This window comes from Hemitrygon akajei, chromosome 3 (assembly GCF_048418815.1).
Source record: "Hemitrygon akajei chromosome 3, sHemAka1.3, whole genome shotgun sequence".
NCBI lineage: Eukaryota > Metazoa > Chordata > Chondrichthyes > Myliobatiformes > Dasyatidae > Hemitrygon > Hemitrygon akajei.
Genome location: NC_133126.1, coordinates 191,947,397 through 191,965,324, shown reverse-complemented (window position 1 = coordinate 191,965,324; position 17,928 = coordinate 191,947,397). Strand labels below are relative to the sequence as shown.

The following is a 17,928-nucleotide window of genomic DNA, read 5'->3' as shown; positions in this document are numbered from 1 at the left end:
ATTGCAAATTTTAAAAAGGCATACTTGTTGGTCATTAAATGAGAATATTTAGGCAACTAAAGTCTAAAGCTGGCCGGGAAGAAAGGCAGTGATTGTCATCCTCAGCCTTCAGCCATTTGAAGGCAAATGGATAGAAACAGTGAATCCTATTTCTGATGCACTTCACAATGTACTTAAATTACACTCTGTCAGAGGATAATTTGTCTATTAGAGATGTGGGTTTGGTATAATTTAGATGGTTATATTCACAGGTTTTCAAGAAGCCACCTCCAGGAGTTCGCAAGATTGTAATTGCAACTAACATTGCTGAGACAAGGTAATAGAACACACATAATCACTTCCTGCAGTGGGAAAGTTGTTCTACAAATAACTCTTTACAATATGCTTTTGCTCAGTATGGAGTGAGTTCTCTTCCTGAACAACTGTCCTAAAAATCTCCTCCTTTATTTATATATTTCATTTCATTTAGAGAGACAGTGTGGAACAGGCCCTTCTGGCCTTCCGAGCTGCATCACTCAGAAGCCCAACTATTAACACTAGCCTAATCACAGGACACTTTGTGTGAGCTCTCATTATTTTATTTCTGCTTCGAAAGTTTACTTATGACATTTCTTGATTTCCTTCCAGACCGGTTCTTCAGTAAGTGTATCTGAGAACCAAAGTCAAAGCAAATTTATTCTCAAAGTATGGACACACCACTATATACTACTTTGAGATTCATTGTCTTGCAAGTTTTTTAGAGGAAAATAAAGAAATACAGTAGAATTTATGAAAACTACATAAAGTCTACTCAACATAAGATCTTGAGGGTTGGATGCAAGGAAAATGATCTGTTTAATGGGAGAATCTAGTACTGGGGAATCATTGTTTAAAGGTTTCATGGTGCATTGGTCAGACCGCACAGAATATTGTGAGCAGTTTGACAGACAGACAGATGTACTTTACTGATCCCAAGGGAAATTGGGTTTCGTTACAGTCGCACCAACCAAGAATAGTGTAGAGATATAGCAATATAAAACCATAAGTAATTAAATAATAATAAGAAGAAGTAAATTATGACAAGTGGAAATAAGTCCAGGACCAGCCTATTGGCTCAGGGTGTCTGACCCTCCGAGGGAGGAGTTGTAAAGTTTGATGGCCACAGGTAGGAATCCTATGATGCTCAGTGTTGTATCTCAGTGGAATGAGTCTCTGGCTGAATGTACTCCTGTGCCTAACCAGTACATTATGGAGTGGATGGGAGACATTGTCCAAGATGGCATGCAACTTGGACAGCATCCTCTTTCTGGACACCACCATCACAGAGTCCAGTTCCACCCCCATAACATCACTGGCCTTACGAATGAATTTGTTGATTCTGTTGGCAGGTCCCCCAATTTAACATAAGATGTACTGGCATTGGACAGGGTCCAGAGGATGTTCACGAGAATGATCCTATGAATGAAAAGGTTAACATAAAGGAACGTTTGATGGCTCCATGCCTGTACTCACTGGAGTTTAGAGGAATGAGAGAGGATCTTATTGGAACAAATTGAATATTGAAAGGCCTAGGTAGAATTGATGCGGAGAGGATGTTTCCTATAGTGGGTGAGTCTAGGACCAGAGGGCACAGCCTAAGATGAAAGGCTATCCCTTTAGAATAGAGATGAGGAGGAATTTCTTTGGCCAAACAGTGGTGAATCTGTGAAGTTCATTTCCACAGACCACTATGGTGGTCGAGGCCTTGGGTATATTTAAAGTAGAGGTTGATAGGTTTTTAATTAATAAAGGCATCAATGTTTACACGGAAGAAGGCAGGAAATTTGGGTTGAGAGGGATAATAGATCAGCCACGATGAAGTGGCAGAGCTGACTTGATGGGCCAAATGAACTAATTCTGCTCCTATGTCTTGTGTCTTATTATCTGATGGAAAAATCATTGTATATAATATACTGTTATTGCTCCTGTGTCTTATGGACTAAAGTAAGATGTCATCTATAAGGCAGGTGTGTGAAGTTTATTTGCTGGGGATTGAGTGTCTTTGAAAGTCTTCCTCAAAGGACAGCAAAAGACAAGTTCTTGAATATTTTTAAAATAGAAGTAGATACCTGACATCTTTTAAGAAAATGTGGTCAGGTGAAAGGAAATGCAGGAGAAATTAAATCTTTGACAGGATGGAAAGGAGGAGTAATTAAACATCTAAATTTCTGGAGTACTCACATATGTTGTTTTTCCAAGTTCAATGAAGCAATGAGATGGGTAATCTGAATCTTATTTATAGCCAGGAGGGAGGATGTGAAGTGAGTTCTATATTTTATATTGGCATTGACATCCTGGGGTTGGTAAAGAGGGTCCCCTGATGGATTGCAAAGGGACCCTGCTGTAAATCAGGTTCATCTAGAGTGCAGCATGAACAAGGCTCTCAAAACTGATCAGTTCATTTCTCCCTAGTGTGCCTTCCATAATTGCTTGTGTGTTCAGGAAAACACACGCACAACCATGTTGCAGATTGTAGGAATGTAAATATTGGACGAGCTCTGTTTTACAATCTGCCGGAGCCATTCGCTGCTTTTTGCCAACCTCCTGTAGAGAAATAGATTATCAACTAAAGCAGATGTCTTTATATTTAATGTATTACAGTTTTATTCAACTAATCCAAAACTAGGGGCATACACCTTGGGTGAGAGGAGAAAGATTTCAAAGGGAGCTGAGGGGCAACATTTTGTTAAAGAGGGTGAACGAGCTGCCAGATGAAGTGGTTGAGGCAGGTACAGTAATATCATTTACAAACCACTTGGAGGGGAGGGGTTGGGAGGTATACGGGCCGAATGCAGGAAATTGGGATTAGCTGGGCGGAAACCGTGGGTTGACATGGACTGGTTAGTCTGAAGCTCTGTTGTTCAGTGACTAATATTAACACATTCATGATAAGGAAGGGGTAGGGTAAGCAGCAACGTAGAGTTGAGCGGGGACACAAGAGACTATAGATGCCGGAATCTAGGTTTTTTAAAAAAAACTGATGGAGAGAAATGTGGGTGAAAATGGATTGTTGATGTTTTTTTTAATCTAGACCCTTCATCTGGATTAAATGAAGTGTCCAAATCTAGTTCACAGGAAGGGTCGAAGGGTCTTGACCCAAAACACCGACTGTCCATTTAACTTCACAGATGCTGCCTGACCCACTGAGTTCTTCCAGCAGTTAGTGTTTTTTTTTGAATACACACTTGATGTTTACAGTCAGATCAGTTGTCATTTAATTGAATGGCAGAGCAGATTGGTGTTGCCAAGCGACCTACTCCTACTGCGAAGCAGTATGTACGCAAGTTTGCTTGTGACGTGAAGAAAAGCTATACTATGGCATTAGGTGCCAGAGCCTACCAAACCCCAAGGAGCCCAACTAACGTGGGGTGTTTACACAATGGAGGTGAAGAAGGTTCATTAAATTGTTTAGAATGGAATGAATCAGCACGGCTTTGAATGGTTACACAAATAAAACTAAAGATAGAGACTCAAAGTTCAAATGGCTTTGTGAGCTTACTTAGAGTACTGCAAAATAATACTGTCTCTGAAATTGTAAATCCTCTCTCCTTGTATTCAGTATCACTAAGAATAAAGGAGTGGTATTTCTATTGAAGATCGAGCTTTCATGAAATCCTTGGTTCATCCCAGCCTTAGACTGAATATGTACTGGAGCTGAATTCTAGAGGGGACGTGATGAACAACAAATGGTCTTGCTTGGAGGGCCTGGGTTGATCCTTAGCGAGTAATCTTTGTGTCATTAGCAAGCTAAGCAAGGACAACTCTAGCATAAGAGTAAAACCACCAACCTTAGACATTCAATGGCATTACCATCTCCAAGCCCCCCACACCTCACCATGCATATTCAGGGGTCGCCAGTAGCCAAGACTGGACCAACCAGATAGATACATGGCTTCAAGAATAAATTGCCCTTTTGACTGTTCTGAGTCTTCTAACATCTGTGCAACTGAACCTTCATTAACCTCCTGATGAAGAAATTGTCCCTTCTTCCTGAATTGTCACCCCATTATTTTGCAACTTTCCAACCAGGAGAGACATTGTCCTTTTATTTACCCACAAGAAAATGAATCTTAGGGCTGTATATGCTGACATACTGTATATGTACTTTGATAATAAAATTTATTTTGAACTTAGAACCTCCGATCCAGTATGAACCTGGTACTCAATTCGGGATGTTCAGTTCATTCTTGGTTAGGGCAGGCAGTGGCCACAGGCTATCAAAATAGCAATGGAAAATGAGTCATATGCAGATTCATTTGTGTACTTCTGATTAAATCTCGGAGAGCAGGTTCAGCTTCCAAACTGCTCGAGTCTGCAGGCAGAGTGACTGTCCGCTTTATTTCCCACCCATACAAATCCTGCCTTATACTCCTGTATTTGCATTTCAGATGGAGAAGATTGAACAGATTAAAGTATTGAGTAAAAAGGAGCTGGAATGTTAAGTTGTATAAGGCATCGGTGAGGCCTAGTTTTAGAGTATTGTATACAGTTCTGGTCCTCTACCTACAGAAAATACGCCAATAAGATTGAAGGAGTGTGGATTAAAGATGAAAGATGAAATGTTTAAGTGGGACCTGAGGGAGAATGTCTTCACTCAGAGGGTGATGATAAGTGCAGAGAAAACTCACAAGATGTTGCTGGGACGAAGATCTGAGTTATAAGGAAAGGTTGAAGGCATTAGGTACCTGGAGCATAGGAGAAGGAGGGGAGATTTAATAGAGTTAGATTACATATGAGGGGTATAGAGAAGGTTTTTCCATTGAGGTTGGGTGAGGTCATGGATTAAGGGTGAAAGGTGAAATGTTTAAGTGGGACCTGGGGGAGAACGTCTTCACTCAGGGTGATAATGTAGAACGAGCTGCAAGTGCAAGTAGAGGAAGCGGGTTGGATTTCAACATTTAAGGAAAATTTGGATCCGTACATGGATGGGAGATGTATGGAGGGCTATGGTCTGGGTGCAGGTTGATGGGACTAGGCAGATTAATAGTTCAGCATAGACTAGCTGGGCAAAAGGGGCCGTTCCTGTGCTGTAGTGTTCTATGACTCCATGAGATCATTGGAAGGGCTGTTCGGAGCCATGGGATGGTGATAATGCAACGACTAATAGTCTAGAGTAGGAATTCCCAACATTTTTGATGCCATGGACCCCAATAATTAACTGAGGGATTTGTTGAGAATCCCTGGTCTAGAGGGCTGGATTAAAGTCCTGGCGTTTTTTAAGTTTAATAAAATTACTGTGGAATTCCTTAACAGTAAAATATTGCCAGACAGATAGACATACTTTATTGATCCCGAGGGAAATTGGGTTTCGTTATAGCCGCACCAACCAAGAATAGTAGAAATATAGCAATATAAAACCATAAATAATTAAATGATAATAAGTTAATCATGCCAAGTGGAAATAAGTCCAGGACCAGCCTATTGGCTCAGGGTGTCTGACACTCTGAGGGAGGAGTTGTAAAGTTTGATGGCCACAGGCAGGAATGACTTCCTATGACGCTCAGTGTTGTATCTCGATGGAATGAGTCTCTGGCTGAATGTACTACTGTGCCTAACCAGTACATTATGGAGTGGATGGGAGTCATTGTCCAAGATGGCATGCAACTTGGACAGCATCCTCTTTTCAGACACCACCGCAGAGAGTCCAGTTCCACCCCCACAACATCACTGGCCTTACGAATGAGTTTATTGATTCTGTTGGTGTCTGCTGCCCCAGCACACAGCAGCAAACATGATAGCACTGGCCACCACAGACTTGTAGAACATCCTCAGCATCGTCCGGCAGATGTTAAAGGACCTCAGTTTCCTCAGGAAATAGAGACAGCTCTGACCCTTCTTGTAGACAGCCTCAGTGTTCTTTGACCAGTCCAGTTTATTGTCAATTGGCAATGAGTATTAAGCTGATAACACCAAATATGTTCCAAAATGAAAGCCAACCTGGTGAAATTACAACAGGACTACATACCTATTTAATTAAAGGTGTAATCGGTTTATTTTTGAAAAGCTAAGGGATTGTGGAATCAGTGAATCAGATCAATTCTGCATTCTTAAACCGTCTGTGAATGCTGCTGCCGTATAAAGCAGCAACTTGGAGGTTGTAAGAGCTTTACCACCCTTGCTGAAGGTAAGGGGACAAAATTGAGACTCAGTTCTTCACTGTCATAAGTGTTGAGTGGGTGAGGTCCATTGTTAGCACAGAAGCCGGTCTCAAGCCACTTCATCTCCAGGAGAGATTGTGAAACAGTTGAGCGCTAGATACAGCATAGGCTAGAGCATCCAGGTCACAACCCCAAATACTGGACTCCAAAAGTTGTCTTACTCTGGCCAAGCTATTGCAGTATAGTCAAAAATCAGTAGCCACCATCAGACAGAAAATTTGCCCAGGTCCTGTGACTAATCTAATCAATTTAATTACTACTCCAACTGTGAATTCTTAGTCATCAATATAACAGTCCTGATGGAGGGCGTCGGCCCAAAATGTCGGATCTTTATTCCTCTCCATAGATGCCGCCTGACTTGCTGAATTCATCCAGCATTTTGTTTGTGTTACTCAGCGTAATACCAGTGTCCTCAACAGTAATCGATAACCTGCTTGGAAAAATTCATTTTGGATCTCAACAGGTTCTGTCTGCTCCAGAGATTATTGCAGCCTTGGACAATACGTGAACCAATGAGCTGAATCTCAGTAGTAAGAGGAGAGTGATTGTCCTGGCCATCAGAGGTATCGCTTCACTCAGTGGGCAATAAAATAAAAATAGTAATTAATAGAAATAAAAACCATTGATTAAAAGCATATCTCACATTAAGGAAATTTGTGAAGTCCATATATTTTGAATTTGAATTTTTTTTAAAAATCTTATATCCATCCCACAACGTGAGGGAGTAAAAATCTTTGTTATGACTCCATTGCAATGTATAGACATATGAGTTTATAAATCTAATGGCTTGTAGAAAGAAGCTGTCCCATAGCCTGTTGGTCCTGGCTTTAATGTTGCAGTATCGTTTGCCAGATGGAAGCAGCTGGCAGTTTTTTGGTTGGGTGACTGGTGTCCCTGATGACCTTCCAGGCCTTCTTTACGCACCTACTGCGTAAATGTTTTCAGTGGAGGGAAGTTCACATCCACAGATGCGCTGGGCTGTCCGTACCTCTCTCTGCAGAGTCCTGTGATCAAGGTTGGCCAGTTCCCCTTCCAGGCGGTGATACAGCCAGTCAGGATGCTCTCAGTGGCGCCCCTCTAGAAGGTCTTGAGGATTTGGGGCTCGTGCTGAAGTTCTTCAGTCGCCTGAGGTGGAAGAGATGGAGTTGTGCTTTATTTGCCACACAGCCTGTGTGCACAGTCCAGGTGAGATCTTAATTGATGTGTATACCGAGAAACTTGAAAATACTCACCTTCTCAACTGCAGTCCCATTGATGTTAATTGGAACGAGCCTGTCTCCACTCCTCCTGTAATCCATGATCAACACTTCTGTTTTTTGGACATTGAAGGAGGAGTGTTATCTTGGTACAACTGCGTCAGTGTGTTTAAACTCTCCTCTGTAGGCCGTCTCGTCACCACTGGAAATAAGACTGATCAAGGTCATGTTATCTTCAAATTTGATTAGTGGATTGGAGCTGGGTGTGACAGCACAGTCATGGGTGTAAAGGGAGTAGAGGAGGGACTCAGGACACAACCCTGGGAGGCAACTGTGTTGAGGGTCAGAGGGGCAGAGGTGAGGGAGCCCATCCTTACCACTGATGGGCGATCTGATAGGAAGTCTAGGATTCAGCTGCTTAGCTCTAGATGTTGATCCATGAGTTTCTCGGGCAAAATCCTGTCTTCATCTTCTTCATCAGTAACCTGCATTCGATCCTCAGCTTAGATTGGTACATAGTGCTCAGAGGACTTCATGGTGCTGATGATTGTCACTTAACCCCTTGTATTCTTTCAGCCAAAAAGGATCCTCAGAATATTTTTGTGGGCATACGTAAGATCGTGGTTCTTCCCATGGTCGTTGTCATCATTCAGATTCAGTTTATTGTCATTTAGAAACCACAAATGCAATGCAGTTAAAAAATGAGACAACATTCCTCCAGAATGATATCACAAAAGCATATGACAAAACAGACTACACCAGAAAATCCACATAACGTTTGGTAATCCCCAATCCAGAGTCTGGAGAGGCTGCTGCATATTAATATTGCGCTACTGTCTTAGCGCGTTCCCTAGAAAGGAGCTCCAATTCCACCAGACAAAACAAGACCAAAAACTAAAGCTACAAGTCCTGCACAAAACCACATAGTTACAACAGTGCAAACAATAGCATAATTGATTAAAAAAACAGACCATGGGCACAGTAAAAATAGTCCAAAGATGTTAAAGGACTATAAGTTCAAAAGAAATCACCACAGTTTCCACAAGTCCCCAGGGTCCCGACAGACTCGCTATACCACGCTGGCAGCAGAAGGGAATACCCCTGCTATGGACTTCCACGGCGCTGCCCGACTCAGCCTCACAGACGCAGCACACACCGAAAGCGACCTGACCGCAGCGGACTCTGAGTTCGTCGAACCTCCGAGCCGACAACCATCCCCTCCGGCACAGCTTCTCCGAGCACCATCCTCTGCCGAGCGTATTAAGATGGCCCTGCCAACGGCCATCGGCAACGCGACCCCGAGGACTGGGGGCCTGTTCTTCCCAGCAGAGTCCCGGACCTCACAGCAGCAGCAGCAACGAAGAAGGTCTTCCTGGAAATTTCCTGATGTTCCTCCGTGCTCCCACGTCCATTTTCAATTGATTAGGGTTGCGCACCGCACCCCACTTCACAAATAACAGATAATCAGCTCTGGAGTAGCCGCTGCTAGCTGCGTCACGCCGCCATCTTGGAAACACAGACGTTATTATGTGCCGTGTTGTATGACATAAGCTATCATGATCTCACGACCATGATTGTTCTTGGCAAACTTTTTACAAAAGTGGTTTGCCAGTGCCACCTTCTGTGCAGTGTCTTTAGAAGATGGGTGACCTCAGCCATTATCAATACTCTTCAGAGATTGTCTGCCTGGCATAACCAGCATGTGATGCACATCATTTCTCAGGCGACCATCCACCACCTCTTCCTGTAGCTTCACGTGACCCTGATATCGAGGAGCTAAGCCAGTGCTATACCTTGCCCAAGGATGACCTGCAGGCTAGCAGAGGGAAGAAGTGCCTTACACCTCCTTTGGTTGAGATGTATCTCCACCCCGCCGCCTGACCTTCCCAGGTTTGGGGGGTCTGAAACTAAAGGGCATAGTTTTGAGGTAAAAAGGGAAAGGTTTAAAGGGGCACATCTTTTTCACACATCAAAGATGGTGGGTATTTGGATTGAACTACCAGAAATGGTAGTGGCGGGTACAAATGCAATAGTGGAAAAACATTGGCACACGTATATTGATAGTAAGGTTATAGAGGTGTATGAGCAGGCAAGTAAGAGTAGCTGAAGTAGGACACTTGGATGGCATGGTCATTAGTCTGAAGCGCCTGTTTCCTACACTCTGTAACTCTGGCTTTATGACTGTTTATCATTTGTCAACTCTTGTCTACAGTACACGTGAGTTCTTTGTTACATAACTCTGTTGAAAATGGTGTCTATATGGGTCCAAAAATGTACAGTATATCAGCAAAGTTATTTGGGATTTCTTTCTTCTCTAGCACTTAGTAACAACCCTGCACCAATGATCAAAATTAGACATACAAACCTATTCCAATATTTTTTTTCTGTTTTAAATGCACATCTGTTATCTGTCTGTTAATGCTTTCTTAAAAACCGCTTGAGAGTGCTACAATTTTGTGTGGGAGAAGGTTTTGCAAGGCTATTAATACATAAATAATTATGAGATGTTTTTGTAGGGTGCATTATTATCACTGTGCATAAGAACAGGGGTCCCCAACCTTTTATGCACCGCGGACCAGTTTAATATCGATAATATTCTTGCGGACTGGCCGGCGGGTGGGGGGGGGGGGGGGGGGTTGTTAATCACGACTGGAATATAGATGATAAGTCAACTATAAGTCACTTACAATGGCTAATGCACTCAATTTCGTTTCTAAAGGGTTTATCGAACGAATTTAATATTAAACACAGCATTTATTTTCCTCGGATGAATATAGTGATCAGTCAATTATACGTCACTTATAAGTCAATAGCATCATAACATTTTAAGTAACAGACAGACATACTTTATTGATCCCGAGGGAAATTGGGTAACGTTTGGATATTAAACACACAGTGCATATTTTCCTTTTATGAACATATACAATCATTGCAACACACCAATATCGCTGAATCAGTGGCAGCCCTGGGCTTGTTTCCCTGCTACAAGACGGTCCCATTGAGGGGTGATGAGAGATAGCGATCCTCGAAGGGGGTTCCTTATGTCCAGTCTATTCCGCAATTTAGTTTTCATTGCATTCATTGCAGAAAACCCCGCTTCGCAGAGATATGATGTTGGAAATGGAAGCAATGTTTTCAGTGCTTTCATGGCTATCTCAGGGTATTCAGCCTTGACTTTGATCCAGAATGCCGGCAGAGATGTTATGTCAAACATACTTTTTAGCCCACCGTCATTTGCAAGCTCGAGGAGTTGATCTTCTTCCCGTGCTGACATGGATGATTCACCGGGGACATTCACAAATGGGTCACGGGCCCATTCCTTTGCACGTCTTGGGTCATTTGTGGTTGGAAGGTAACGCTCGAATTCTGTCGACAGCGAAGATAGGTGATCACGCACCACCTGTGAGAAGGACGGTGCAGCCCCAGTCTCTCCCAAAATCCCAGCTAATGTTGGGAACATTTCAAATATGCTCTTGTCGACTCCCCATCCCCACAGTTCCAGTTTGGCCTTGAAAGCAGGCACTTTATCTGCCAACTTGAAGACAGTTGTCATTCTCCCCTGCAGTGGCAAATTGAGATGATTGAGCAAGTTGAAGATGTCACACAGATAAGCAAGTTTTGCTATCCGCTGCTTGTCACATGGTGACTTGTTAAGCCGTTCCATCAGCTGTGCTTTGATGTCCTCCACTATGTCATCGATTCTCCTTGAAACTGTGGTAGCTGAAAGAGAAACCTGTGCCATCTTGTTAGCTGCAGCTTCTCCCAACAGTTCACGACACACGTCCTTGGCAGCAGGCAGAATCAATTCTTCACCAACAGTGCAGGGCTTCTTTGCCTTAGCAATACGGCTAGCCACTAAGTACGACACTCTCAGAGCAGCAGCATTTGTGGAGTTGGTGGCTCTCAGCATTTGCTTCTGACCCGCTTGCTCACATTTTTTCCACTCAAAAAACTCAGTGGGTTGTCTTTAAGTGCAGGGTGCTTGGACTCAAGGTGCCGAAGCAATTTTGAGGGCTTCTTTGCCTCATTAGACAGCTTGTCTCCACCTATCATGCACAGGGGGCTTGGAGCGTGTGAGTCACTGGTCACATTAAAGCCGTATTTTATGTACGACTCGTCGTATTGTCTGTTGAAGGAAGCTTTCTTTTTTGCCGTCTTGGCCTCAGCTGTCTCTGCGCTATCATCATCGTTAGGCCTTTTATGTCCCTACCACCTCTTCCAACGAAACTCTCAAGCGACCTTTGTTTTTTATTCATTGTGTAGTTGTAGGTTAATGACCGACTGATGACCTTGCATGCGTTCAAGTTCAACAGTGGGCGTGACAGGGAATGAGGAAAGGTGCAGCTGACTCATATTGCTTCATATCGCCAAATCATATTGTACCCTCGCGGCCTGGTGGTTGGGGACCACTGCATAAGAATACTGTTCCGATGCTTATGTGTGCTACTACTGGCTGCAGTTCGGTACTGCCATAATTACCATTGATCTGTAATGCAATGCAATCCAGACTATAGATTTTGCGTTCGCAGATGTGAATAGCCACCCCTCTTTTTCCCCCCCCAACATCTTCACTGGTTTTCTTTTCCAAGTGTATATTTTGCTTCTGTTAGTATTGTGTCTGCTTTCAACCGTCACTCAGTGTACTCAAACCATTGTAACCTGGATCTTTTAACTTTAGTTAAATCTTTAGATCTTTCAACTTTATTTGCTGTGTATGTGTGTATGATATGCATCAGTACATAAATACCAGCATGTATTTACAAGGAGAACAGCATAATAAAAACTGGCTAAATGTGTTTTCAGCACAGTGATGGAGCTAACAGAAGATTGGGGAGGGGTGCAAATAGAATGTTTGATAAAATTAATTTAAAATGGTGTGAAGTAATTGTTTTAATAGCCCTATGGTGTTTTACAGAAGGGAACTTTGGAAAAGGCAGTTTGCTGGTCGGTAGTGTCTGCAATATGTTTTTCCTGCTTGCTTCTTTGTCCTGGACACATACAAGTGCTGCAGAGATGGTAGACTGCAGCCATTGACCCTTTCTGCTGACCTGACAGTCTTTGTATATTGTGAAAGGATGCTGCACCAAACCCAGACAGTAATGCCTAGTGTAGAATTATACAAGGATGTTCTGGGAAAGATGGTGTTTTACCAACTGCTGCAAGAAGTAGACCATAAAACATAGGAGCAGAATTAGGCCATTTGGGCCATCGAGTCTACCCCACCATTCCGTCATAGCTGATTTGTCATCCTTCTCAACCCCATTCGCTTGCCTTCTCCCCGTATCCTTTGATAGAATTATTGATCAAGAACTTATTAACCTCTGCTTTAAATATACCCAGTGACTTTCTGTGGTGAATCTGTGGCAATGTATTCACAGATTTGCCACCCTCTGGCTAAAGAAATGCCAACTCATCTCTGTTCTAAATGGATGTCTCTCTATTCTGAGGCTGTGTCCTCTGGCCCTAGACACCCCCACCTACTCTCGGAAACATCCTCTACATATTAACTGTATCTGTGCCTTTCAATATTCGAAAGGTTTCAATGTGATTCCATCTCATTCATCTAAGCTGCAGCAGCTAAAGGCCCGGAGCCATCAAACTTTAACCCTTTCATTCCTGGAGTCATTCTTGTGAACCTCCTCTGGATAGTCTCCAATGCCAGCTCATCTTTTCTCGGGTAAAGGGCCCCAAACTGCTGTGTGTCCAACGTCTTATAAAATCGCAGTATTACATCTTTGCTTTTATATTCTAGTCCTCTTGAAATGAATGTTCTGCTGAGTATTTTTATTAAAAATCTTCATTTTATTATTTAAAATTGAAAATGGGTTGCTGTAAATATCCTGTTCACTCTAGTGGTGAATAGAATTGGCAGTTATTGTTTGATAGATTTTTCACAGTGGGGGCAACAGGATCCTTATATTGGTGTATAAAACAGCGATGTGTCAACTATCTCGGAGTTAAAGCACAAGTTAATTTGTTAACACAAGAGATTTTGCAAATGCTGGAAATCACATGCATACACATATATACACACACTCACTCCTGGAAGAACTCAGCACGTTACCCAACATCCTTGGAAATGAGGGAACAGTTGATGTTTCGGGCTGAGATCCTCAGTCAGGACTGGAAAGGATGAAGGAAGACACCAAAATATAAAGGCAGAGGGAGGGGAAGGAGGATAGCTAGGAAGGTGATAGGTGAAACCAGATGGGTAGGAAAGGTAAAGGGCCGGAGAGGAAGGAATCTGATTGGTGAGCGGAGTGGACTACGGGAAAAAGGGAAGGGGGAGGGGACCCAGAGAGAGGTGAGGACGAGGTAAGAGGCCAGAGTGAGGAATAGAAAAAGCAAGGACAGGCTGGGGGAATAATTACCCCGGGAGAAATGGATATTCATACCATCAGGTTGGAGGCTACCTAGTTGGAATGTGAGGTGTTGCTCCTTCTCACTGAGAGTGGCCTCGTTGAGGTAAAAGGAGATCATGGGCTGGCATGTCAGAATGGGAGTGGGGACAGGAAGATGTTAAATAATGAACTTTTTTAGCAAGCATGGTCAGGGGAAAGGGAAAACAGAAGAAATATATCTGACGTGGTCAAACCACTACCACTACTTCATTTCCTGGCAGCCACCTTGTGTATGGACACATCTATGCCTAGTGTCACTTTATGGATGTACCATCAATGTATGTAAACTACCCTGTGTACTTTCTCGAGTGGTGGGGTGGAGGTGGGTCCCGACCAAAGGAGGTGTAAGGTGCTCCTTCCCTCTGCTAGCCTGCGGATCCCTCTTTTGCAAGGTGTAGCATCTGTCTAGCTCACCAGTCAGGGGGCAGGTGATGGATGGTCGTATGAGCAGCTAGTGCATATCACGTCCTGGTTATGTGGCCACTGATGCCAGAAAGGCAATTTCTGAAGAGTATTGATAATGGCTGGGATCACCCATCTTGTAAAGACACTGCCCAGAAGAAGGCAATGGGAAACCACTTCTGCAGAAAAATTTACCAAGAACAGTCATAGTCCTGAGACAATGATTACCTACATCATACGACATGGCACATGATGATATATTTATATTTGTTGTGTTCTTTACCTTGTGTTTTATTGTGGTTCATTGGATCAGAGTAGCAATTACTTCTTCGTTCTCCTTTCCACCTGTGCACTGAAAATGGCATTAAACAATCTTGAGTCTTCAAAGGAGGAGTAATTAAACATCTAAATTTCTGGAGTGCTCCCATGTGTTGTCTTCCCAAGTTCAATGAAGCAATGAGACGGGTAATATGAATCTTATTTATAGCCAGGTGTGAGGATGTGAATCAAGTTCCATATTTTATATTGGCATTGACAACTTGGGTTAGGTAAGGAGGATTCCCTGTTGGATTGCAGAGGGACCCTGCTGTAAATCAATTTCATGCAGAGTGCAGCTTGGAATTATGCCTTCCATAATTGCTTATGTGTTCAGGAAGACACACACACTGTGTTGCAGTTTGGAGGGTTGTAAGTATTGAAGTTAAGTGTACTGACCATACAATCTTAAAATTAGTCGTGAGGAGGATGTGATTTGTGACCATACAATGAAATATTTTGTGTGCATGCCATCCAGACTGATAATTCTGCACATTAATAAAGATGGAGTACAGAATGAAATCAGTGCCAGAATGCAGGAGCTGGTGATAATAGAATTAACAGGTGGATTAGTCCCTCCATCAGGGGGCAGACATTTATTCCCTTCCGCAGCCCACATCACTGAAGTTGTATTGTGCTGTAGTCATTGCTGTGTTGTAGGGAACCTGCTCACAGAAAGGTCCTGTACAAAAGAAACTTACACCAACAAGATCTATTTTCTAACTGCTCCACTGTGCAACCAAAAGCAAATAATTCCCGTGAAACTGAGTTCTCAGAGATGCGAATCGCTGCCCTCTTAAGATGAAAAGTCAATAAAATGTAGGAGTCATTCAGCCCATTGAGTTTGCTTTGCCATTTGATCTTGGCTAATTTATGTTCCCTTGCAATCCTATGTTCCTGCCTTCTGTCTGTAACCTTTAATGCACGAGATTCTGCAGGCGCTGGAACTCCAGCGTAACATGCAGGTGGTGCTGGAAGACCTCAGGTCAGGCTGTATCTAGGGATTAGAATAAAGAGATGACATTTTGGGCCAAGACTCTTCATTAGGTCCTGATGAAGCGGCTCTGTCTGAAACATTGGCTCTTTATTTCTTTCCATCGATGCTGCCTGAGCTGCTGTGTTCTGTCAGCATTGTGTGTGTGCTTCCCTGTACCTTTGACACCATTATTAATCAAGAAACCTCCGCTTTAAATATACTCAATGACTTGGCCTCCACAGTGATCAGATTCACTGCCCTCTGGTTAAAGAAATTCCTCCTAATCTCTGCTTTAAAGAGATGTTGTGAGGCTGTGCCGTCTGGTCTTAATAACTCTCTAACTATAGGAAATATTCTCCCCATGTCTACTCTATCTAGGTCTTTCTACATTTGATAGGTTTCAGTGAGAATCACTCCCTAATTCTCCTGAACTCCAGGGAACAGGTGACCAGATCATTTCCGTGATCATTCTCATAAACCTCCTCTGGAGCATCTCCAATGTCAGCACTTCATTTCCTCGATATGGAGCCCAAAACTACTTACAATGCTCCAAATGTGGTCTGACCAATGTCTTGTATTCTTTCTTTTATATACTAGTCCTTATGTAATTTTATTTCCCTTCCTTACCACTGGTTCAAAAGCTTTATGGAATACTGCACTAGGAATCCCCAGTCCCTTTGAACATCTGGTTTCTGAATTCACTCTCCATCTAGAATATTTGGCCCTTTATTCACATGATATTTCATTTTTATTCCTTTGTATCACCAGCAGCTGCCTAACCACCATCAGGGACATACAGTTGAAGTCAGAAGTTACATACATTTAGGTTGAAGACATTAAAGCTCATTGTTTAACCACGCCACGATTTCGTATTAGCAAACTATAGTTTTGGCAAGACGTTGAGGACATCTACTTTGTGCATGACACAAGTAATTTTTTCAACAATTGTTTACAGACAGATTATTTCACTTTAATTGACTATATCACAATTCCAGTGGGTCAGAAGTTTACAAACAAAATCAAAAGAAATCAGCCAAGACCTCAGAAAAAAAATTGTGGACCTCCACAAGTCTGGTTCATCCTTGGGAGCAATTTCAAAATGCCTGAAGGTACCACGTTCATCTGTACAAACAATAGGACGCAAGTATAAACACCATGGGACCACACAACCGTCATACTGCTCAGGAAGGAGACACATTCTGTCTCCTCGAGATGAACGTACTTTGGCGTGAAAAGGACAAATCAATCCCAGAACAACAGCAAAGGACCTTGTGAAGATGCTGGAGGAAACAGGTAGACAAGTATCTATATCCACAGTAAAACGAGTCCTGTATCGACATAACCTGAAAGGCTGCTCAGCAAGGAAGAAGCCACTGCTCCAAAGCTGCCATAAAAAAGCCAAACTACAGTTTGCAAGTGCACATGGGGACAAAGATCTTACTTTTTAGAGAAATATCTTCTGATCTGATGAAACAAAAATTGAACTGTTTGGCCATAGTGACCATCGTTATGTTTGGAGGAAAAAGGGTGAGGCTTGCAAGCTGAAGAACACCATCCCAACCGTGAAGCATAGAGGTGGAAGCACAATGTTGTGGGGGTGCCTTGCTGCAGGAGGGATTGGTGCACTTCACAAAATTGATGTCATCATGAGGAAGGAAAATTATGTGGATATATTGAAGCAACATCTCAAGACATCAGCTGGAAAGTTAAAGCTTGGTTGCAAATGGGTCTTCCAAATGAACAATGATCCCAAGCATACCTCCAAAGTTGTGGCAAAATTGCTTAAGGACAACAAAGTCAAGATATTGGAGTGGCCATCACAAAGCCCTGACCTCAATCTGATAGAAAATTTGTGGACAGAACTGAAAAAGCATGTGCAAGCAAGGAGGCCTACAGACCTGACTCAGTTACACCATTTCTGTCTGGAGGAATGGAACAAAATTACAGCAACTTATTGTGAGAAGCTTGTGGAAGGCTACCCAAAACGTTTGACCCAGGTTAAACAATTTAAAGGCAATGCTACCAAATACTAACAAAATGTATGTAAACTTCTAACCCACTGGGAATGTAATGAAAGAAATAAAAGCTGAAATAAATCATTCTCTCTACTGTTATTCTGACATTTCGCATTCTTAACATAAAGTAGTGATCCTAACTGACCTAAGACAGGCAATGCTTTCTAGGATTAAATGTCAGGAATTGTGAAAAACTGAGTTTAAATATATTTGGCTAAGATGTATGTAAACTTCTAACTTCAACTGTACATACAGAGAGTTGCCAGAAATAGGCCAGCAATATCATGAAGGATCCCACCCACCCTGCTCATGGACTGTTTATCTCACTCCCATCAAGGAAGAGGCTATGCAGCATCTGTACCAAGACCACCGTACTCAAATACAGTTACTTTCCCCAAGCTGATAGGCTGACTAACACCTTTTCCTTTTTTTATTGTGTTCTTTATG

At 42.6% G+C, this 17,928-nt stretch overlaps 1 protein-coding gene across 1 annotated transcript in view; it reads left to right on the top strand.

Annotated features, from left to right (window-relative positions):
- The window catches only part of dhx36 (DEAH (Asp-Glu-Ala-His) box polypeptide 36), a 129,272-nt gene that overhangs the window by 56,114 nt on the left and 55,230 nt on the right, over positions 1-17,928 (top strand). Inside the window, exon 14 of the mRNA XM_073041640.1 lies at positions 252-316. Within this exon, the coding sequence (XP_072897741.1) occupies positions 252-316 (65 nt within the window). The remainder of the gene's footprint in view (positions 1-251; positions 317-17,928) is intronic.